The sequence below is a fragment of the Trifolium pratense genome, linkage group LG3 (assembly GCF_020283565.1).
Source record: "Trifolium pratense cultivar HEN17-A07 linkage group LG3, ARS_RC_1.1, whole genome shotgun sequence".
Classification (NCBI taxonomy): domain Eukaryota; kingdom Viridiplantae; phylum Streptophyta; class Magnoliopsida; order Fabales; family Fabaceae; genus Trifolium; species Trifolium pratense.
In genome coordinates, this window is record NC_060061.1 from 5,400,631 (window position 1) to 5,424,573 (window position 23,943).

Here is a 23,943-nt window from a genome sequence, read left to right on the forward strand (position 1 = left end):
CAGTTACACGCAAACCCTCAACCAAGTTAAGTTAACTCCTTGTTTGTATTGCTTTCCCCCGAAGTTTCATTTCAACACTATTACATTTTCTTTTTAATTAATTTATTAGTATAATTTTATAAATTAAATAGGATTTAATTAATTTATATATATGTATAGTTAGTACTGTATTTTCTAAAACATCTAATTTGATAGGAATGACCACAGTTCGATCCTCCGCAACTACATTTGGGAGGAGACTGAAACCACTTGATGTCAGAACTCGCCCCGAACTCTGGACTACCAGAGTTTCCTTCCCATAGGAACCAGAGAATGAAAACCAAAAATAAAACATCTAATTTTATTTGGTATAAAATTAAATTATTTGATATCCAACTTCAGTTTACATTGTTGGATATTTAAAATATATTTTTTTTTAAAATACAAGTTAATATAAAAATATATTCAAAAATTGAATTTTGACCATAAAATATTAGTGTTGAATACCGTATGTTGACGAAAAAAATTAATGTTATTTGCACTTTATAATATAAACGTCACTCATATTAACAAATATTTTGAGGTATTTGTTTAGAAGTCAAAAAATAAAACAAATAATACAAGAAATTTCAATGTAATAAAAATCAATTCTTAATATTTTAAGGTGTTAGATTTTAACTTTTTTTTAAAGCCGTTAGGGTCTAGTGGTGAGAAATTTGAGTAGTACGATATAGATTATGGGTTCGATCATCAGCTCATTGTAAAACAAAAAAATTTAAACTTTCTTAGCAAGTAAGTATTCATTAATATTTTTCTATACTGATGACATAATAAAATATTTATGAAATTTTAGTAAAATTTATTTAATTAAATGTTATTTTCTTTGACTTAAATATAAGTGAAAATATATATGAATTTGGCTTAAATGTAGACTAAATACTCCTTCAATACATTAAAATTTATTTTTGACTAAGCCTTAAATACATAAAAATAAAAAATATGACCATAAGAAAAATACATAAAAAATATTTAGTAACAATAATCAATTACTTAGTCAAAAAAGAAAACAATAAATTATTATTATTATTATTATTTACACACAAAAAAAAAATAAAAAAAATAAAAAAAAATACAATATCCAATTCAGCCTTTTTGATTGACATCTTTCTTTCTTTATATAAGAAGTAACACTTGTCACTCTTTGTTGTCATTTCTCTCAAACATTTTTCTCAAAAATCTCTCTGTCTCTTATTTATATATATATAGCTACTATACTCTTATAGTCTTCATCATCTTCATACAAATTTGAGATTTAACTTTGAAGTTTACAACAATCACTGAAGAATATGGACAACAATAATCAACAATCATTTTGGCAATTCAGTGACCAACTTCGTGTTCACACATCAAATCTAGCAAACTTATCTCTAAATGATTCAATTTGGGGTACAAGTTATTCATCTTCCAAAAAACCTGCTGCTGATCAAAGAATAAATTTTGATATCAAAGTCGGTGGCCAAATCAACAACAACAACAACTCTGTTTCTCTTGAAAAATCCCCTGTTTCTGATTTCAACAATCATGCTTGGAAACACATGGACAACAACAACAACAACATGTTTGGTGTTGTTGATGTTGGTCTCAATGGTGGTTTCAACAAAGGAATTTATTCAAAACCATCTTATGGTAATTTTAATGCTAACAACAACTTGAATAATATCAATTTCAAGGGAAACAATGTTGTTGGTGTTGGTGTTGAAGATGAGATTTTTCATCTACCCAATAAATCTGCTAAGAAGAACACAAACCCTAACAAGAAACATGGAGACAACAACAACAACAACAACAGTGATGGTAACAAGAATAAGGATTCTAAGGCTGCTTCTGATAAGAGATTCAAAACATTGCCACCATCTGAGTCTTTACCTAGGAATGAAACCATTGGAGGGTATATCTTTGTTTGTAACAATGATACCATGGCTGAAAATCTCAAAAGGCAACTCTTTGGTATGTTCCTCTTTTTTTTCTCAATTTTTTCCTTCAATTATGCAATTCTTATTATTATTTCCGTTTTTTCCCCCTTTAATTGTGCAATTATTATTATTATTATTATTATTATTATTATATGTTAGATTAGATCCATTCCTAATTTATATTTATATGTTATAATATGTAATATTATAATTATAATAATATATTTTGTAGCTTTATTTTGGTTTCCATGTTTGTTTGGGTGATTTTACTGTACTGATTGATTGGTTTGCTGGTTTTTAGTTTTATGAAGCCTGAAATTTTGCAGTAATTATTGGCTTAGCCTTGTTGCCTTTGTTATTGTAATTTTAGATTATATGTCATAGTTTTTTTTTTTAGTCTAGTAGCATAGCGGCTTAAAAATGTGGAGATCAATAGAAGTGTGGAAATCCCGGGTTCAAACAACTCAGACCACTCATATCAATGTTTCTGCAGCTATCAACTGAGTTGTACTTTTGGAACATATGTCATATAGATTTTAGATGGGTGTGTTTAGTTACTTAGCCATATATGGAATATGGGATAATAATATGTTCTTAATGTCAATTGAAATCTTTGAAAGGTTTAATTATCATTATCATCACTATCATAATAGCCTTAGTATTAATTATGTTTTTTCTTTTGTGTGTATATTTTTAGGTTTGCCTCCAAGATACAGGGATTCAGTTAGGGCCATTACTCCTGGGTTGCCCCTTTTTCTTTACAACTACACAACTCACCAACTCCATGGAGTCTTTGAGGTATGTTACTTGGTTGATATCACCTTTCTCACCTAATTAATTTAATGAAACTGTTTGTTAGGAAAGCTGAATTATCCATTAAAATAAACTATCCATTTAGTCTCTAAACTATATAAATTCAATAGGTAGTCCTTGAAGTATATAAAGTCCGTCTACTGAGTCTCTAAAGTATATAGGAAAATCTGTCATTTTAGACCTAATATCTTAATAGAAAGACTGAATTGACAGATTTCGTATACTCTTAAGAATTACTAATTATATTACTAAATTGTAGTTAGTGTGATAGTATATGGACTAAATTGATAGCTTATTTTTACATGTATGCATTAGGCATAAAAATAAAATCATTTTCAGTTTCATGTTAGAATGCATTTTGGAAGTGTCATAACATGTGGCGGTGTTGGTTTATTCAGGCTGCAGGCTTTGGAGGAACAAATATTGATCCAACAGCTTGGGAGGACAAGAAGTGCGCTGGCGAGTCTCGTTTCCCTGCTCAGGTAACATCTTCAATCCAACCTCTAAAACTTCTGTATGGTGCAGCGTCAGTCCCTGCAGCTGTTGCACCATAGGGCTGTATAGGATCCGAGTTTGCGTTTTATTGCGTCTCTTTGATTTGCTAATTTGTGGAAGCTAATAATGTTTTGATAAACATTGATGAATGAATACAGGTAAGAGTGATTACTAGGAAAACTTGTGAGCCACTAGAAGAGGATTCTTTCAGGCCAATTCTTCATCACTATGACGGTCCTAAGTTCCGTCTTGAGCTGAATGTGCCCGAGGTATTTAATCTTTAACTAGTGCTCAATATATTGATTGTAGTTCATCTTTTTCATCTTTCATTTCAAACTAAAAATTGTGCTTTCTATTTTGGTTTGTAGGCACTGTCTCTGTTGGATATTTTTGAAGAACAAGATACTTCCAACGACTCTTTCAAGGTTATGGCAGCATAAAAAGGTTACAATTTACAAAGAATAAAGGAAAAGCAATTACAACAAGTGAGAAAGACAATACTAGTACTAGATAATTAGAGATATGGGTTTGTTTTTATAACTATGGACTTACAAATAGAGTCCAAAGATATATAAAAACAAAGTGAATATATATATATATATATATATATTTACCGGAGGATATTCAGCCTATATATTGTGTTCTACTGTTTTTATAGAGGCTGCTATACATTACATGGTTGTCCAATTTTTCTTGTGTTTGGTATAATACTATTATATCATATTAAGGAGAATGCAATAAGAATGAATGAACTATTTTGCTTATGGGTTTTTGCAACAAGAGAAATCTCTAATCATATTAGTTCGTGAGATTAGATTTTCTTCCCAGGTTTGGACTGTGCTTTGACGACTTTTGAAATTGAACTCGAATTCTTTTCTTAGTATAAAATGAATTAGTTTTAATTGTTGTTCGATGATTGTTTCAACTTAAATTTGACATTCTCAATCATCATGCGTTTTGATTTTTCTAAAATCAACAATTTGACTTGGGAAATTAGACTAGTACAATATTATCTTAGTCAACAAAGATTTTTTACCTAGTCTTTCAGAACTAATAATCTTCTACTTTGCCATTTAATTATGTCATTACATTGGTACGTACAATTTGGAACAAAGCTTACTTGGAGAGAATATATTAGGTGATCTATTTCATGAATGATGATGACTAGACTTATGTGATGAATAATAGCTGTATGTATGGCTTGTTGAGAGTATGAACATGCTTTCAATTATGAATCTTGTATGTGCTATGGTTTGGTAATCTGAATTCCTAACCAAAAGCCAATATACGAATATGCCAAAAGCATTTTCTTGGTTGTGTGTTAGGTGATTGGTCATAGAAGTAGATAAACTTAAAAGCCACGTTGATTATACATCCATAAATAAATAAATACTCCATATTATTGTACCGAGTTAAAACAAAGAAGCATTCTTTCCACTACACATTTTCATTTTTGTGATTAAATTATGCTTCAATTTGGCAGTTGGTATGTCGACGACTAGCTGGCTACAGCTATTTCTTTGGAGAGAGGTGCCTTGCAGTATAAGTAAAGATAAATATCATATTCTTACCACTTCTTTTGGCTTTTAGTAATGTTTAGAATATATATATATAAATAAACAAAAGATAAAAGTATACCGAGTCCATTTTGTGTGTGGAAATAAAAGCAAATTAAATATTTTAATCTAGATTTTTAAGGCAACATGTAATAGTGTAATACCATTTAATCCATCTTAGGAACTGCTTATGTTTAGTCTAAGTTTGAAAATTTCAACCTTCAATTTTTTATTTGGCTTACAATAAGAATTGTACATATATGATACTTTATGCATACTATATAAATTCCTCATCATTTCAATAAACATAGTGGTTTAATCTCATGTATAAAAGATTTGAGTACTTTCCACTAGGATAAACTCATGTTGATGTTTATACATATGATTTTAAATACAAGTCTGTCACATATAACATTTTGCCAAATTATACTTTTTAGAGTTTTCAACATAACAACACACAAGTAAAATCATTATTATAAATTAGGCTAACAAACTATTTTAGACTTTTAAAAAGTTAGGCATTTTCATAAAAACTTTGACAACCCTCCCTAAACTACTTCTAATATCAAAAGATAGATTTTATATACTTTATGTAGTTTGAGACTTTTTTGACCCAAAATCTTGCAAATATTTAAGGCCTCCTTTAAGGCCTAAAAGTTAATGGATTCTGAAATTAAACATCAATATATTAATCAGACGAAAATACTTACGAGTTTTATATTTATAAAAATGAGATTCACTCTCTTATTATTTATGTTTAAATATTTAATCATTATATTTTCACGTGTTACTTGGTGATAAGAAATGAAGAATGGAATAACATGTATAGGTTTATATAATTAGCCGATACAAACATAACAACAAATGGGTCCATAGCTCAGTGGTAGAGCATTTGACTGCAGATCAAGAGGTCACCGGTTCGAACCCGGTTGGGCCCTATTTAAATCAATTTTTAAAAATTTCTTTTTCTCCAGTAAAACTATAACATAATCGATTCCGCTTACTAGTTACTACCAACAATTTATTTTTTTTTGGCTGATTTCTCAAATATTATCCATACACTTCTAAAAATAATAATAGTCTACAAAGGAATAAAAATATAGTTTATAAATTTTTTAGTAAATTTTATTTTGCAAGGTTTATTATTTGTTGAAAAGTGTAGAATGAAAACAAAAAAAGGTAAAATTGCTCGAGTCTTGACGTACTCTTGAGTATTTTTTCAAACTAACATTCATCATTCTTTTTTTTTTTTTTGTTTGTCAAGAACATTCATCATTCTTTTTTTGATAAGCGATCATTCTTATTTGTCGGAAACATTGCACTCACCTCCTCTCAAGATTGTTTGAATGACAAACACTCGTCAATTTTGTAAAAATATAGGGAATACAAGGGATGTAAGAATCAACTTGAATAATTTATTAGCTTGAATAATTTTAACCACCACTTTAGAATCAACTTGTATGATAAAAATAATTGTTTTGTTATATTGAATAATGATTGTCTCTATTTCTATAAGTTTCAGATTTAATTTTTGGAATATGTCTATGAGATAAATGTATATCAAATAGAGATTAAAAGATAAAGAGATAGAAGTTGATTAAGAAGTCTTGATATATAGTATGTACAAAGAGTGTGTTTAAATATTCAAGCTATGTAACATTGAATAAGTATTGCACCCATGTAACGTTGACTGATTTACTAGCTAGAATATTTTTAACCACCACTTCAGAATCAACACAATTTTTTTTTCATTTTACATCCTTTCCCACACACACTTAAAAACAATTGTGAGAGATAGGACAAATCTTAAAATTCTACTCTTTTAACTCCACTTTTTAAATTGATAGTTTCATTTTTTTATTTTTACAAGAAAATTGATAGTTTGATGAACTCTTGAAAAATTGAACACATATACTTGGTGTGGTTGGTTGGAATAACATATTCTAAGTATAACGATATGGACTTAAGAATTAATCACAACCTAAAGATCAAGAATTTTTCTAGAAAAACTTCAAAAAACGCGTTCCAGAATTTGTATAGAAGTGCGAAAATGAAAAAACGGGGGTAGAAAAGAAACACGGTGGTGGGAAGAGAAAAATTCAAAGATCAACTAGACTATTACAAAATAAGTCCAATGTGTATAGGCAGAGATTGAGGCCCAATAAATTGGCCGAATGAAATAAAGACTGAACTTGCCCATTGAACTTACGAGGCTAGACGAGAGATTATAAGGACTCAACATGAGGAACGAGCTGAGCTGAAATAGTTCTTATCTTCTAGAATCTAGAGACATATTGGAGAAAGTTATGAACAAATTGTCGATGATAGGTCGATACAAATTTGAGATTTAATTTACCCTCATTTTATCAATTTCAATTTAATCAATCTCTCTTATTATCTTTACATAGAAGCAACTCATACATATATCGAATTTCAACTCATCATTCTATTCTGTCACTATATCAAATTTGAACAAGATCAATTTACTCAAAAGTTACATAGAAGCATGAAATCAAATAGAAATAAGCGATGCAATTCATTTCTCAAAATTAAAACTTTTCCCTAAAATGCAAGAGAAAGGAAAGAAGGGTTTCACTTTATTCAAACCCTCAATTCAATTTCACATAGTTTAAATGAACAAACAACCTACAAAATCAACATCAATGGCAAGAAAACCATTACAACCCCTAAACTTAATCCTAAATCATCATTTTTATATTCCAAGCTTAGAAATCTCAACTAGATAAAAGAGAAATTCATTCTCACTCAACCATATAATTCAATTAAAAACCTAAGCACACCCTAGAGAGATTTTGAGTGAGGGGTTTAATCTATAAGAGCAAAACCTAGAACCGTGTACTCTCATTCCGACTACGCCTCGACAGCTCTATAAGCAAGATGAAAGCAACTACTATAAAAATCATACTCTTCACCTTATCTTATACTTTGACATTGAAATGTCTTTGTAGGTACTATACATCCTTACTTCGGAGAAAAAACTTACGATCACATCACCAGCTCAAGCAATCAACCGTGTTCCATTGCGCCATTGCAAGAACAGTACTAAATAGAAGTATTAATGATAAATTTTAAAGACAGACACCCACAATCCAGAATCCACAATCCCAAAAATCAATATACAAAGTATAACAATTAATCTAATTACACAATAAACATGTCCAATAGTACATACATATACACAATTGACAGTAAAATTTGATTTATTTATTTATGAATAAAACAGTACTATAGTATATGAATCATCAATATGATTACAAACAACAATTAAACAAAGTATATTAATTAAAATTCAAATACAAGCAGGGCAATGAACTAACCCATTCTCATTACACTTAGGACACCTCTCAATTTCACCACCAACAGAACTAACCAACTTACAACTCCCACCACAATCAAAACAAGGAACAAACCTTGCTCCACCACACCCCCCACAACCTTGTCTTCCAACACCTCTCTCCACACGTGTCGCATTCAATATCCTCCCAAGTCTACCCGTTTCATCAAGCTCCATCAACTCATCTAAACCACCCAAATATCTTCCCTTAACAAACACCCTTGGCAAAACAACCCCACCACCTGATTCTTCTTCTGTTACCAACAACTCTTTAACTTCCTTCAAAAACCCACCATGAAGTGCCACGTCACGCTCGTCGAAAATCACCCTGTGATTTTCTAACAAGTCTCTTGCTTTGTTACAGTTATCAAATGTTTTTCTTACACCACGTAACGACGTTGTGTATATTACTACAGCGTCGTTACCGTTTGGTGGAATTTTTTCTGGGTAGTTACTTAATGGGTCTCTTCTTAACCTTTCAAAATTTGATTCTTTCTCTTCTTTTTGTTTCTCCAATCTATCTTTCTTTATGAATATGTTATCCTTTAATTTCGATGATACTGAAGGTAGTAATGTTTTCACTGAACCAACACCAGCATCAGCACCAGCACCACCAACAACAACATCGTCTTTTGTTGTTTTTTGTAACTGTGTTTGTGGTTGTTTGGAATCTGATTTTGAATCTTTGTTGGTGTTATTCTTTGGGCTTAATTTTGCATCTAATTCTTCAAGTGTGTGAAATGAAGCAACCTTACGTGGTGGTTGTGGTTGTGATTGTTGTGATGGTGGTGGTGTTTGTGGTGGTGATGGTGGTGGTGGTTGAACTTGAACGGTGGGTTTGAGGTGTTGAAGTGTTTTACTAACTTCATCCCATGATTGAGGAGATTTTTCAGTGGCATCAAGGATGTGGAGAATAGGGGGAGGGAGTTTTTCTTCATGGGAGATTGTGGTGGTGTTTGTGTTGTTGAGGTGTTTTAGCCATGGCTCTTCTATGGCGTTTATGTCAAAGACGGCGAAGCTAGTTGGTGGTGGTTGATATACGGCGGGTGCGGTGGCATCAACACGTTTAGAAGATGCGCAACCCATAATTTCGTTCTTTGTCTTTGTGTTTTGTATAGTGTTTGTTATCTACAAATGCCAAAATGCTAGCTAGATATGTAGTGAGTGACTCTTTTACTCAAATGCTCACCCACATATTATTATCCTAAAGTTTGCATATACTATATAGTGTTGGTACGTGTCTTAATATAGACTAACTATAGAAAATATGTTTTGGTAGGAATTTCCATAATCACTCATATTTGTCCAATCAAAAATAAAATAAATATATTATATCAAATTACCTAGGAGTATATCATTGAACTAAATAATTGGGCTTAAGCAACTAATTAGTTTGTTTAAAATTAATATTAATTTTAAAAAATTTATGTTCGATTTTTTGTGAAAACAATTATTGAACCCGGAGCTCCTTCATAATATTAAAGTTTATGCAAAATCTACGACAATCTATAAGTTATGCAACCATTAAATAACAAGATTTGAATTCAGAACATCTACTTCTTAACTTATTTCACTGATCTTAACTCTAACCAGTTGATTTATCCAATCCGCCTATAACAAATGGCCCGTAATTGATTAATTAATTACTTGTAACACCATTTCTAGGATCGATCGACACCTAATTTGCACAAATACCTACGTAGTGTAGTGTCTATCTCACGCATTCAACATAGCGTTCAGACTCATGTGCCTTGCAGAATCAGGGGTATTCGAGCCCGGTGCCGCATTAGGTTAGGGAGTTGGGTTTTTTTTCCTCCTGTCTCACACCTCCGCATCCCAAAGTGCGCTACCCTCTTAGACTTGATAATTTTACAACAAAATTATGGACACAAAATTTATGTGAAAGTAGTGATGATTAAGAAAAAGAGCAGTGATATTTAGACAGTATGAAAATAAATTCAATTGATTTTAAAAGAGGAAAAGATATGAATAAAATATTGTGTGCTATGTCAATTTACCGCGTGATTTACATTTATGTACCGCTTGTTTAAGACTTCAATGTGTGGATAAGGGCAAACTAACTAGTTTGAAGATAATTGTAACTCTCTCTAATGCAATACTAAGATTGATACAGGCGTGGTGAGTGTGAATATGAAATTTATGTGGCTTTAATTAGAGAATTATCCATCTAGTTAAGCTTATATATTATGTAGGACAAAACCTACATGGAGAGTGATTGAGTGGGTGATAATGAAAGTAGGAATCATGCAGACCTTAAGATAAACGTCTGGCAAGTGTGTTATTTACGTGGACCACTCAGACACACCCACCTCACATATATCTACCTAGCGGAATGTTTTTGACTTTTTGTCTTGTTTGCCCTTACTCTACTGCGTGCGTGGTTGCGATTTCAAGCCAAGTCTTATACATGTTTCATTCCATTCTTAAAAGAGTAAATTGTTAAATATCTCTGAAATTTTAAAATTTGTTAAATATCTTTCTGAAATTTGGAAATAGATAAATATCTTTCTGAAATTATAAAAAGTCAATCAAATTGTTTCCCTGGCACTATCAGTCAGAGTCCACGTCAGGGGATAATTTGATTAACTTTTTATAATTTCAGGAGGGTATTTGACGAATTTTAAAATTTCAGGGAGGTATTTGACAGTTTACTCTTCTTAAAATTATGTGATACTCCCTCCGTCCCAATTTGATTGACAGAGTTAAATATTTCACGCATGGCGATGTATAACTTTGACGATTAATATTTTTAATTATATAATAGTAAAAAATTATAAAAATTTGATATTTTAAAAATACTCATCGAGACGAATCAAACAATATCTTATATGCTAATATTTATTTTTGTTTATTAGTAGTAAAATAAGGTCAAAGCAACATGTGTGAATTGTGCACAACGGTCAACTGTGTCAATCAAATTGGGACGAAGGAGGACTAGTTATCTACCTAATAACATATTTTCTTGTTTGTCTCATTATCTATCTAACATATAGAAATTGAGTTCGAACTAGTATACTCGTTTATTCACTTTAAGATATAAATTTTTAGTCATTAGACTATTTGATAAAAGAAAAATACTTTTTTGCTTAATTAATAATAAAAGGGGGTACACCTAATATGAAAATATTGAGTATTTTGTAGGAGTGAAAGAGTTAAATATCGAGATAAGAGAGAAATTTTTCTGATTTCAGACTCCGTTTGCAGCCCAACCATAAGCCCACAGATACAACGAAGCCGGACTTGGCATCACCAAGAACACCTTGGAATCACTTACAATTACCATTTATTTACTTTTGGCACCTTAGTCCCACTCCCATACGATACTTGCACAAGATAAAAGCCAAGCTTAATTAAATCTATTTTTGACAAAAAATTAGAGTAAATGCATCATTATAAAATTAAATAAAAAATTTATTGAATAATAAAATGAAAAATATTAACAAAAACATGGACGCACAAACCAAATTTGTGATACTCCATTGCCTTGCCCTGAAATCGGGTTCACCGCAATCGATTTGATCAAATGTTCACGTATTCAGAATTTAGGTAACCATTTGATCTTAATCAAATAACTCAAATAAAAACAGCTCAAACTTAATCGAATGATCGCCAATGTTCTGAATGCGTGAAAGATTGAGGTAAGTTTCATCCTTTGCCCCATACATTGAACATAATATACAACTATCCAACCTCCTTATCCTACAAATAAAACAATTTACTTGAGTTAGTTTGCAGCCAATATATTGTGAGTTGGGATCTCTCTATTAATGAATAGGATCCCAACTCGTACATCATAGTTCATAAGGTTGAATGTCAACTTTTTCTCTTCTCATTTACCTAGTGGGAATAATTTTTTGACATATTTTGCTTACACCGCGGTCAGAGAGTAAATAAAAAATATCCTATATTAAAAAAATAAAACAAAAGAGTTATGTAAATTATTTTGTCCAATATTTTTTTAAATTTTTTTGGATTGTATAGTGGAACATCACAAGCAGTTCAAATGGGATTAAACAATTGCACCAGAAAGCATAGGTGGATGCAGAGCCTCTAGCTCCCATATTTGAATTTTTTTTGTTTGTTTCTCAATAATAAATAAATTGAAGAATCTACCTCTTATTCTGTTGTTTTCTCTTTGGATCAGTTGTTATCACAAATCCAATGTTTTTCAATTCTCAAAGTAAATAAATCCCCAACGGTCCAATTTCACATGGGCACCAACTCTAACATAAACAGAACTACACAAACAATACATAAACAAATCTAAGACAGGACAGTAACTAACGTGGCATGACAGTATAAGGACAAGTTTTTGCCGAACACAAGAGATTTCAAACTTTCAGAACAAAGCTCAATATCTTCTTCTGTTATAAAACAGTAACAGAACAACACTGAAAATTATATTCAAGCATTCATCACTGAAATTTATCAATCAAATGGGGAATTGTTCTTTCAAGGATACAACTGGAGAATGCCATCACTCTATCAGAGTTTTAACTGACACTGGTTCTATTTTACAATTCAAAGGTCCTAAAACAGTTGCACAAGTACTCGAAAATCACCCCGGTTATGGTGTTTTCCGACAAGGTTGTGCGTCATCACCGTTATCGGACCAAGAGAGCTTAAGCTATGGTCTTGTTTATTATGTTCTTCCCTTGAAGGAGGACAAAAAAACTAGGAATGATGAGAGAGTAAAGAACGCGGCGTGTGATTACGTGGAGAATCTGTCGAATGGTTCGGCTCTTGAAGTATTGCCATCGGCTAAAAATGGTGTGTGGAAAGTGAAGTTGATGATTGATACAAGACAACTAGAGGAGATTTTGTCAGAAGAGGTGAATATTGAAGCATTGATTGAGAAGATGAGGATGGCTGCAACTGCATACTCTATTAGTAGTCCTACAAGGAGCAGAAGAACAATGAGTACTTGGAAACTCGGATGGAAGCCGACATTGTTCAACACGTTCTTTGCGACCGGAAAAACTAATAAAAGCATTGTTGCTGCAGCTGCTACTGCGGTTACAGAAGGGTCAAATTTAGATTAGAGTTCTTGTTAAGAAAAGGCTTCCTAGTTCATGCTCTATAATGAAATTTATTTATGAGTATGTTAAATTGTTAATGCTATATTTGGACGACTAGTCCAAATATCAATATGGAATGAATTTAATACTAATTATTTATTTCTATCATGAATGAATGAATTGCTCATAAAACTAAATTGACTAAATCATTGGAGCTTTAGGGATCGTGAAAATGACATTGCAGGTAGAAGGTTAATGTGAGGGGCTCCAAAGCAGACAATTGAGTGAATTGTGTTTTTGAATCTTAGTGGATTGTGTTGAGAAAACATAGCATTTTGGATTTTAAATTGTAACAAAGTTGTATATGGATTTATATATTTCGAATATTTTCAGCTTTTTAAATCATGGTTAATTGGTTATGATGTCATTAGAAATTTATAAGGACACAATTGGAGTTGAGCTTAAAGAAAATGCTTAAAGGCAAATTCTACGGTGCTTTGGTTAAAACTTGATGTACCGGTACAATAGCCAATTCAACCGATAGAAAATTAACTTTTGTCCACATCATTATTTATAGGTTATATTTTAAAAGTCAACTAAATTTGTTGTATTGGTATATTTATGTATAAAAATTTAACCTCATAAATTATACAAATTGTATTTCAATATTTAATTTAATAATTTGAAAAATCAATTTATCTTCATCATCAACACAATTGAAGAACAAATTCATCCACTCCTAAACCTAACTTTAGTTTCACGATCAATCATCAACACAATTGAAGAACAACCCCTCCTAAACCCCAACTTCAATTTCTCCCCTTTCTCAACCCAAATTCCTCAACCACAATTTCTCAATCACGCACTCCCTTTTCTCACCATCTCCAATTTCTTCCACTTCCATCTCTTCTCTCTCAGAGATCATTCTCTGGTTGTTCGTTTTCTCAGTTTTGTTCCTTCTATTCTTTCACATGGCAAAGAGTCAGTCTGAGACGGCGGAGGACACGGGGTCACAACATTACTATTGGTTAATACATTTTAATGTATCAGTACATCAGAATCTTACTAATGTACCATAGAAGCCCCCTTGGCAAATTCTATGGTACATATGATAATTCTTAATGTATCGGTACATCAGGTAACTAAATTAATATGTAAATGAATATTTTTTAAAGGAAATCATTTTTCTTATCATTAAAATGATTATAGTAACTAAATATTATTCATCAAAATTGTCAAAAATATTAAATTTGATATTTTTTGATTTTTTATTCATCATTATAGTCAATATTGAATTTTTTTCTAAGAAAATATTAGAAAAATTAGTATCATGCTTATAAACAATATATTGTGTTTTTTCTTGTGATATTATTATTTTTAAAATATAATAATCGGTTAATAATTTTTTAATTCATAAAAATAATCGTTAATTTATCAATTTACTTACTTGATGTACCGGTACATTCAAATTATTCGAATGTACCGTAGAAGCTCCCTTTATTTATTTATTGATAAATACTACAAATGAGATAAATATTTAGCACTGATACATAAACAATATGAGACAAATATTTATCAATTATCATTGATACATAACAAAAAGAAAGTTAAATATTTGTGGCTAATAAAAAAAAATGGAACAAATACATAAAATAACACATCATCATATGATCATAAATATTTGTTACTGATATATGAAATTAAACATACACGTTTTTTTGTAGGATTATTAAGTTGAAGGTAGTAAATATCCCCGCATCTACAAGCTTTTTCACATTTCTGGAAACAATTGATATCACTGCAAAATTTTTAAAAAAATAACAACTATGAATAAAAGCATATACGATAATGATCATACATTATACCATTCTTGATTTGTTAACGGGACAAATAGATGACACGTATTTGTCAATAATAGATACACACATTGAATAAATAATTATATATAGGTCAGGATCAAATGACACCAATTAGTTTGACACCAGATGTTATACCTTCGAACGGTGTTGTTACTGCTCCGAACACGAATCAGTTTGTTAGAACGTCGTTGTACGTTGGTGATCTTGATTTGAATGTTAACGATTCTCAGCTTTACAATCCTCTTAATATTGAAACTAGAGATAAGCTTACCGCTCAAAGTCGATTTACTATTCTCTTTACTCTCCAAACATTCCTAGTCGACTCTTCACCGCCCTAAAGAAAGAGATGGGAGCACATCTGTAACTCAACGTTACGACTTACGGACACTCATCTCATGGATACCTCTTCTTTTCTTGAGCAGAGCAGAAAATGTTGTCTTCTCTTCACTTCTACCACTATGACCAAGGATGACAATTGTTAAAATCTCGCTTTAAATTGTAAATTTCATCAATCATACTTTTTTAGTTATTATTTTCGTGTTAAATCGTAGTTAAAATTATTTAGAGTGAAATTGCAAGTTAAAACTAGTTTATACGATTTAACTCTATAAAATCAATAAAATCACTCAAACTCGCACGTTTTCACTCACCTCTTGAACGGGTTTACACGATTTTTTGATAATACATACAATATCATATTAGTTATGTTTTTTAGATAATTAAATTAAAAGTATAATTAATGCGTGCAAATACATATCAACTATATTGACATCCCGTGTAACCTCTAATCTCATACCAGGAGTGCGTGTATATTAATAAATTAAAAATAACATTGGGGGCGGGGAACCTTATCCAAAAATAAAAATAAAGATGAAGAAAATAACGATAAAATTAAAGAGACATTATCATATTAGTAATACATACAGTATTATATATCTAAATATCTGATGGAAATTTTTATAATTAATAGTATAAGAGGGTAATTATTTTTGGTTCAAAAAAAAAAAGAGGGTAATTATTTTTGACAATTAAGTTTTTTTTATAATATTATATTCCCGATGTTCCTTTTTATAAGAAAAAAAAATTATTTTTTTAGATTTATTAAACATGCGATGAATCAGATCTATATTATAAACCAAGTACATCAGTTATTGAATGATAATTGAATGATTTTTTGTTTGTAATGAGGAGCAAGGGAACATAGGAGATACAATAGTTAAAGAATAACATGTTTGATACTCGTTTGTTTCCAATAATATCTCTTATTTTTATGTAGGTGAGCAAAAATAAAATAAAGAAGAATAGTTAAAAACATTTTGAGATGAAACAAATAATTAATTTTGATGAAATAATATAATATTACAAAATATTTTGCAATTATTTAAATATAATAATCAATTTAATCAATAATAGATACATGGATGTAATAGGGGTTTCCGTACAAATAAAATAAAATAAAATATATGAGTTAAAATTTACGAGCACTTTTTATTTTAATCATATATAATATTCATTTTCATGTGACATGTATGACTCAAAGAATCATATTTAATACATGAAAATGTGTGATATATATATATATATATATATATATATATATATATATATATATATATATATATATATATATATATATATATAGAGAGAGAGAGAGAGAGAGAGATATTATTCTTTACAAGATATATTAATGTTGGTGTTATTTGTTGTTAAAATGTATGACTACAGTCACATTTAATTCTTGAAAATAAGGTAAAATCAATTAGGTGTGAGTTATCTAATATTTAAAATTGATTTTTTATATTTTCATTAATTAATATTCATAACATTTAAATTTTTAAGTTAAAAATAAAATTCTTAATTTTAGATTAAGTTCAAAATTAAATTATATCAATCGCGAGTATATAAGTTTGATCTATAATTTAAACAATAATTTTATACCAAAAATTATGTGTTTTCTACACTATCCATTGATAATTTGGGGGTATTTACCAAGAACCGGTGAGAACAAGTCATATGCATGCAAAGTAAAAGTTTGTTAGAAGTTAGTTGTGGTTGTGGATACAACAAGAAAATTTACTTAAGTGGCTTATTCTATTGGTGGTTTGGTAAATACTCCCAAATTATCAAGGGGTAATGTAGGCCTCAACAAAAAAATTATCAAGAAGAAATTTGAACAATAGTTGACGTATTTTTCTTAACTCGTAATTGATTTTCAAATTACTAAATATGCTTACTCTTAAGAATTGGAGGGATAACTTTTTTATTCTAAATAATTGACGATTCTCATGACTATGTAGTATAGAGTTTGTTATTAGTTTTCTGGTCAACAAAATTTGTCTTTCAAGTTCCGCCACGGTGCATAAATGAAACAATTCAGATATAACATATTGCTATTTCTTACGAAAAATGCTCTCACGAAATTCAAGAATGCGCATGCAACTCACGTACTAATTACTACTAGCTCATTATTCAGCATTGCTATTTCTTACGAAGAATGCTCTCACGAAATTCAAGAATGCGCGTGCAACTCGCGTGCTAACTACTACTAGCTCATTATTCACAGCATTGCTATTTCGTGGATCAAATGCTTCGTAACATTAAGCATTTTCCATTCAAATAATATGATTATAACTTATAAGAGGTACTATTACTTTAGTTGCATTCTTGTCTTTTCGATGCTTTATCCCTTTAGTTGCATTCTTGTTTTTAGCAGAATGCTAATTATACAAACTTCAAGTATGGCAAGGGTTAATTGGCACTAGCATTGATGAAAGGTTACTATTCCTTTTAATCTCTCTTACCCTAGGACACAAGTTCAAGAAAGCAAACAATAGAAAACAACACAAATAGCACTTGAGAGATAATCTTTTGTCTCAAACCAAATGGTGTCTACTCTAGGGGGAAGTGTACGGCCACTCATCTGTATATACCAAACTAAACCAAAAACTACAGCAAATAACTGATACGAAAAAAACCTGTGTTTAGCAAAATGCAACAATAAAAAGAAACCACGATGTGGAAGGAAACATCAGATTACTACTATATTTAGTAACATTCATTTCACCTTCTCTAGAGTCATTCTAAAATAGCTACACTCCGGCCAATTGCAGTACACTTAAAAGAACATGATTCACAGTGATTTCAAGTCCTAGACAAAATGGTCCAATATCAAAAGGACACAAGGATATTCAGATTACACAAAAAGCAAAGCTACATCCACTTAAGAGTTGAGGCATCAACTAAGTATCACCAAGAATAATGCAGCTTGGACATTCATTAGATAATGATATGAACACTTCAATCAGCAGACTTATATACTCGACTCCATTTTCTGAATGGCTTTTTCTATGGCAGGCACACATTTCTTAAAGGTTTCCCACTGCTCCCCAGACAAACTTATTCCTGAAACACAAAAAATAAAATACAGTTCAGAAACAACCTTCAATTATAGAACACAATTATGCATTGTATAAGGGGCAGAAATTATAAATCAAGTCAACAATAATCTAAGCTTTCGTCTAAGCTTTCTTCCACTAGGCAGTGTTGGGTAGATGAACTACTATGTGTCATAATGTCCTTTATCATAATCAAGTCTATTGATAAATATTTGAATCAAAATCTCTGTTAATCGTATCCATGAATCCATCTAACTCCAACTATTTGACTATTTTCTATTGGATGTACCCCGTAACTTATGCTTCTACCAGTGCATGCACAAACCACCTAACATTGTCTTTTCTACAATGAAAGCTATCCAAACTTTCTTTCTAATGATTTCATTTCTAACTCTATCATGGTAGACACACTAGGTCAAACTGCTATTATCGGCATCACTTATCTACAGCAGTAGCGACAAAGCTCTATAACCTTCAATAGTTCTAGTTCTGCATTACATATTCTACATTCGATAAGAAAAGAAAAACTTCGTCAGGACAAATAACTTAAGCTCACACAGACACACAACAACTTTTTCCTTTTTTTATAATACAGAAAGCTTCTGAATTTCTTGGTAAGAAGACCCACTGGTTGAATCACATAAAATGAGCATGACAGCCAGGCCAACAAAACATCAATTTGGCAAAATCAAATTTGGAAAGTACTACTACTCATACTATGTTATAGGGGAAGGGTTTCACAACATTACACTGGAATGGAACACTAGATAAGCTTCAATGTGCATAAACATTACACTGGTGAATATTGCCATGCCAGTTGCAACGCCAAGACTTCCAAGTCTAACTAGTCAAATTGGCAATATGGCATGGATAAGAGACGAGTAGTGTGGCTCAATGAAATTGAAACCAATCTCAAATATAACACAAGTAGTTTCCATTCATGACACTTGCATGAATAGTGTAAGGAATATATACACCGATCCCATTAACAGAATTGAGTAATATTGGCAGTAAAACCCCAACAAGTTAAAATGAGTTAGTTAATTCAGTTTGGATTTGATTATGTTGTTGAGATCAAACCGGTGGTATTTGGACAGTGGGTGTTCAACTCATATGATTGGTCATAGAGATTAGTTTGTTGAGTCTATTGTTTGCCCATGTGCAACTCTTGTATTCATTGTATATAAAAAGCAAATAAGCTTGAATCAATAAACAACTGTGTGCAGTGTTGTGTAAAAGTACTTAATTCTATTTTTATATTCAACTCTCTCATCTTTTTCAATTGTGAGTGTCTTCCAACAATTGGTATCCGAGCGTGGTGTGTTCCAACACGACCCATTTTTTATTTTGTTGTTTCTTAGATATTAAATGAAGCATAACATGTGCTACACTTGAAAAGCTCAAATTAATCCATGACTTAAAGTCCAAACTTCATAATTTATTATGTTCCCGACTAAACATTCATAGTAAATGCTAAAAAGCACCAAAGCCAAAGGCGTTTGAAACAGAGCTGCATCTACTATGTAGTCATGACCAATTCCTGAGATTTTGAATATGGATGACATGCATAAAACATCACAGAACAAGAAATAAGATACTTAAAATAAACAGTCCCATAAAACCACTTGAGATAACAACTTATTTTAGTTTATCTACTGTCATAAGCACTTGTGAAACTTTTTGGAAGAACTTACGGAAACAACTTATGACATGTCCATAAGTTGTTTTCAACTTATTTTCATAAGATCTCCAACCTAGATATGGTTTTTCCATAAGCACTTATGATAAGAGAGTCTGGACCCTCTCCATTAAGGGAGGAGAAATGGCAATCCCAATTTCCACTCACATCTAATTGACATGTGGTAAATCAAATATCAATGGCCCAAATTTCCACTCACAATGTTTATTTTGAAGTACACTTTTGTGGGGGCATTTGTCAATCATTTTGAGGGGTCATGTAATGCATATGTATTACATGTTTTCGTCAAAATTACTAGATTGAAGTGTTTACCGGTGTGAAGCATTTGCTACACCACTGTGATAATCAATCGCAACACCATCTCTTGCAGTTTAAAAAATGAATTTATTTAAGTTAATTATAAATCTAGGTCGTTGATATTTTGTTTAGCCACATGTCAACTGCATATGAATGGAAATTGAAATTTCCATTTCCTCCCCAAACGAAGAGAATCCGAACTCATGATAAGAGCTTATTATGCTATATTCACTTAATTGAGTTGTTTCTCCAAACAACGAGACCTAAAACATATATAACAAAACTCCCCACCTATTCCTACTACCAAAAAAAACATAAACTACACAAATTATCTTCTGGAAATTGAATACAAAAAATGAAAACAAACATTTAAAGGGGTAAAGGAAAATACAATTTACCTTTGCTAGAAGGAAGTTCCTTGCCATCCTTGGTGTAAAACTCCCGAATGGAGACATACCTTCTTCCTTTGAAATCCTGAATTGTCACCTTTTTCTTTTGCGAAAGCTGAAATGGGAAAAAACAAAATTGAAACAAAATAATAATATTCATGAGCAACCCTTTTCTAATTGATTCATCATTAACCAGTGAAACGAGAAAAAAGGTAAACAAAAAGACGAAACAGACCTCGCAAATGACGAGATCGCCAGAATCAACATAGACACTGCTTTTGCTGGAAACACCTTTTTGTTTAACCTCTTGCTTTTCTTCTTCTTCTTCTTGCTTTTGCTGTTGTTGCTGCTTCTCTACAAGAAAATCTTCAATGATTTGCTTCACCAAAGCTTTGAATGGGGGCTGATTTAGGTTTAGGTCCAATTCAGTGGAGGCTTGTTTTCGAATCTTTGATTCAGTTACCTCTTCCATGTTTGATTCATGGAGGATCTTAAGAACTGTTTCCTCGATTCTTGATTTGGTTTCAGCATCTTCCATTTTTGCACAGAGCTCAGTCACTGGTTCAGAGAGGGTTTTAGGGATTTCGTTTTCGGAGACAGAGAGAGAGAGATATGAATTGTTAGCGAAAAAAAAGTGAAAAGAAAAAATGGTCGTAGGAGAGAGGGATGGTGGTGTCACTGTCACGCTTTTCTTAATACGGTGATGTCTCATTTATTTATTTAACTATTTGCGTCAAAAATAATGTGTACTTTATTATTTTATTATTGTATTTATTTTACGGTGTATTTTTAGTAATTCTTTTAATTGATAAAATAGTAAGGGTTCCTTTGGAAAATAGTAGTTTCTTTTGAATTTTGTTTATTTTGTTTAGGGACTACAACACTGATGGAAAAAAACCAAAGACTAAAAAGTGCGAAAAAAATTTCATAACTAGAAATGAAATTCTTATAAATTATAGGAATAAAAAATATATTCAATCCTATAAATTACAGCAAAATTAATTAACAAAAACCTAAATAATATATAGTTCTTTTGAACATTTAATCTTTAAGATTCGGAAAATTCGAGTTACATATGAACAAGGAATCTTAGATTTTACCATTTGAGTCAAATTTCACTTGTGCATTATATATTTGGTCATCACTAAGGTACCATTTGGCCTGACTTTTTTATGGTCTAAAAGTTACTTTAAAACAAAGTTCAAATTAAGTACTTTAGAAAAAAAGTTAAAGTTGTTTGGCGATTTCGTTTTTAAAAAACTTAAATTGAATTCTAATTTAAATTTTTTTTAGCCCAATTTTTTTTGTTTTCATATAATAAACAAATAAAATAATTTAGAAATATAATAAGCAAGTATCAACTTTTTGTGTGCAATATTTTATCTTCAATTTCCGAGTCTATATATAATATTTTAACTAATACTATTTTATAAAATCTACCGTTTAATTAGAAGTATTTATTATGAATCATTTATGTAAATTTTTACACGAATCTAAAACAATTTGAAAATTGAAATGTTACTGATATTCATAAAAATTAAAAAAGTTCAATAAAAATGCATAAGTTTTTAATTTTAGTGGGTCTTGATAACATATAAAATTATTCTAATTTTGTGTAAAATTTTATATAAATTTTAAATTTATTAAATATTTTATAAAATTTATATTTGTTAAAATAGCCAGAACATTATCGGGGTAATTATCCGTCATATTTATTGAAATGAATAATTTCATAGTTCAAAGAAGAAGAAAAATACTATTGTGCATGGTGCTACATTTTATTTTATTATTTTTATTGATAGCAGTGTGCACTTTTATTGTAAAGGTAAAAATTAATAATGCATTTTCCAAAATAATAGTATCATCATAATAACAATAATGCACATGACTTAAAAAACAATGGTAAAAATAATACTGTATTGCACATGAAATGAGGGCCGATGCAAATATCATTTAAATATATAAATACATAGGATTTGCATTTAGCAGGATTCGAAGGTGCATTTAGCCGAAAAGCTAGTTTTGTATAGAAAAAGTTAATTATATTAACTTTACCAAAAGCTCATTATTGGTATATTTTACACATAAAAATAAGTAACTTTTTTTTATCAAGTACTTTTAAAAATATCTGTTTGCCCCGACTTATTCTTTTATGAAATAAAAAGTTGAAAATAAGCTGGGCCAAACGGTAACTAAGTATACTAATGAAATATAAAATTCATTTTATTTAAGATTGGGAATATGTTGTCCATAAGTAATTATTCATCCTATTTTAAGAGTGAAAATATATTGATTGTAGGAGTAGCTCCAAAATGAGTCACTTTATTTAATAACTCACAATTCTTTGATACGTAGAACAAATGTCTGTATGAACAAATGTTGCTAACTTATTGTTATTCTTTGATATAATACGTGCAAGTGGCTGATTCTTGACCTAATTCAATCATATATTATTCTTTGATATGTAGGAACAAATGTTGCTAATGTGCATGATTAGAAACTCAGGGGCACAACGCAATTAACGAGTAAGGTTCGTCTCATTTTTCTTCTCATTTGTATTGGTGCATAGATCGTTTTTCATCTTTGTAGTGTCATGAAGTGTTTCATATGGAAAGTGTAACAACTAAATCAAGAGCATCACACATCAAAACATTTTCAGGATATTGCAGTCGCCTTAAAACAAAGATAAGTTGGATAATATACTATTATGACATTAATTGTTGAGAGGGTCACACACAACAATGCTTCAGTTGAAAAATTCCGAGTTAGTCATGGTTCATATAATCTAAGGATAGAGAAGGAGATACATAAATAAAACACCAACTATATTGTGTAAAATAATACGAGAGACAAAAAAAAAGGGTGTGATAGGTGTCACAATCCTTCCAACCTTCAATTCATGTATCATGTAAGATAGTTTGAAACATGGGAAGCCAAATATATCATTCTTAGCTTATAAAAAATAATTGACTATATAAAAATTGCCTTAGTTGGTCCTCAAATGGCGAAACTATAGTTTAACTACTGATGATTTTTATTTTGTTTATTCCCCTGTTTATTCCCACTATACTTTATTACTTGCTAATTCTAATTA

The 23,943-nt window shown here is 30.7% G+C and overlaps 4 protein-coding genes and 1 non-coding gene across 6 annotated transcripts; 3 read left to right on the top strand and 2 right to left on the bottom strand.

Moving 5' to 3' along the window:
- The first annotated feature begins 1,137 nt into the window (after positions 1-1,137).
- On the top strand, positions 1,138-4,024 carry LOC123915618 (DCD domain-containing protein NRP-B-like). 2 transcript variants are annotated; one of them, XM_045966806.1, is made up of 6 exons: positions 1,180-1,570; positions 1,601-1,986; positions 2,650-2,750; positions 3,164-3,247; positions 3,419-3,529; positions 3,629-4,024. In XM_045966806.1, the coding sequence occupies exons 1-6, from the start codon at positions 1,326-1,328 to the stop codon at positions 3,698-3,700; spliced, it is 999 nt and encodes a 332-aa protein (XP_045822762.1). In that variant the 5' UTR covers positions 1,180-1,325; the 3' UTR covers positions 3,701-4,024. The 2 variants fall into 2 exon arrangements, with proteins under 2 accessions (XP_045822761.1, XP_045822762.1); XM_045966805.1 differs by having other exon boundaries at positions 1,138-1,986.
- Positions 4,025-5,682: 1,658 nt separating this feature from the next.
- Positions 5,683-5,754, top strand: TRNAC-GCA. The gene has a single exon. It is a non-coding gene; the product is annotated as a tRNA-Cys (tRNA).
- A 2,265-nt stretch (positions 5,755-8,019) lies between these two features.
- LOC123915619 (uncharacterized protein At3g28850) lies at positions 8,020-10,339 on the bottom strand. Its single transcript, XM_045966808.1, has one exon. The coding sequence runs from the start codon at positions 9,255-9,257 to the stop codon at positions 8,127-8,129; it is 1,131 nt and encodes a 376-aa protein (XP_045822764.1). The 5' UTR covers positions 9,258-10,339; the 3' UTR covers positions 8,020-8,126.
- A 2,157-nt stretch (positions 10,340-12,496) lies between these two features.
- Positions 12,497-13,339, top strand: LOC123915620. The gene has a single exon (XM_045966809.1). It carries the CDS (start codon positions 12,629-12,631, stop codon positions 13,232-13,234), a length of 606 nt encoding a protein of 201 aa, XP_045822765.1. The 5' UTR covers positions 12,497-12,628; the 3' UTR covers positions 13,235-13,339.
- A 4,746-nt stretch (positions 13,340-18,085) lies between these two features.
- LOC123915621 (RNA polymerase II transcriptional coactivator KELP) lies at positions 18,086-21,528 on the bottom strand. The gene is made up of 3 exons (XM_045966810.1): positions 21,085-21,528; positions 20,859-20,964; positions 18,086-18,471 (listed from the first exon to the last, which is right to left on the bottom strand). The coding sequence occupies exons 1-3, from the start codon at positions 21,385-21,387 to the stop codon at positions 18,380-18,382; spliced, it is 501 nt and encodes a 166-aa protein (XP_045822766.1). The 5' UTR covers positions 21,388-21,528; the 3' UTR covers positions 18,086-18,379.
- Positions 21,529-23,943: the final 2,415 nt, after the last annotated feature.

Coding starts and splice junctions, on each gene's coding strand:
- LOC123915620 (XM_045966809.1), top strand. CDS start 12,629: ATGGGGAATTGTTCTTTCAAGGATACAACTGGAGAATGCCATCACTCT.
- LOC123915618 (XM_045966805.1), top strand. CDS start 1,326: ATGGACAACAATAATCAACAATCATTTTGGCAATTCAGTGACCAACTT. Junction 2,751..3,163: donor AACTCCATGGAGTCTTTGAG/GTATGTTACTTG, acceptor TGGTTTATTCAG/GCTGCAGGCTTTGGAGGAAC. Junction 3,530..3,628: donor TTGAGCTGAATGTGCCCGAG/GTATTTAATCTT, acceptor TTTGGTTTGTAG/GCACTGTCTCTGTTGGATAT.
- LOC123915621 (XM_045966810.1), bottom strand. CDS start 21,387: ATGGAAGATGCTGAAACCAAATCAAGAATCGAGGAAACAGTTCTTAAG. Junction 20,965..21,084: donor GCGATCTCGTCATTTGCGAG/GTCTGTTTCGTC, acceptor TTCCCATTTCAG/CTTTCGCAAAAGAAAAAGGT. Junction 18,472..20,858: donor GGAACTTCCTTCTAGCAAAG/GTAAATTGTATT, acceptor TTTGTGTTTCAG/GAATAAGTTTGTCTGGGGAG.
- LOC123915619 (XM_045966808.1), bottom strand. CDS start 9,257: ATGGGTTGCGCATCTTCTAAACGTGTTGATGCCACCGCACCCGCCGTA.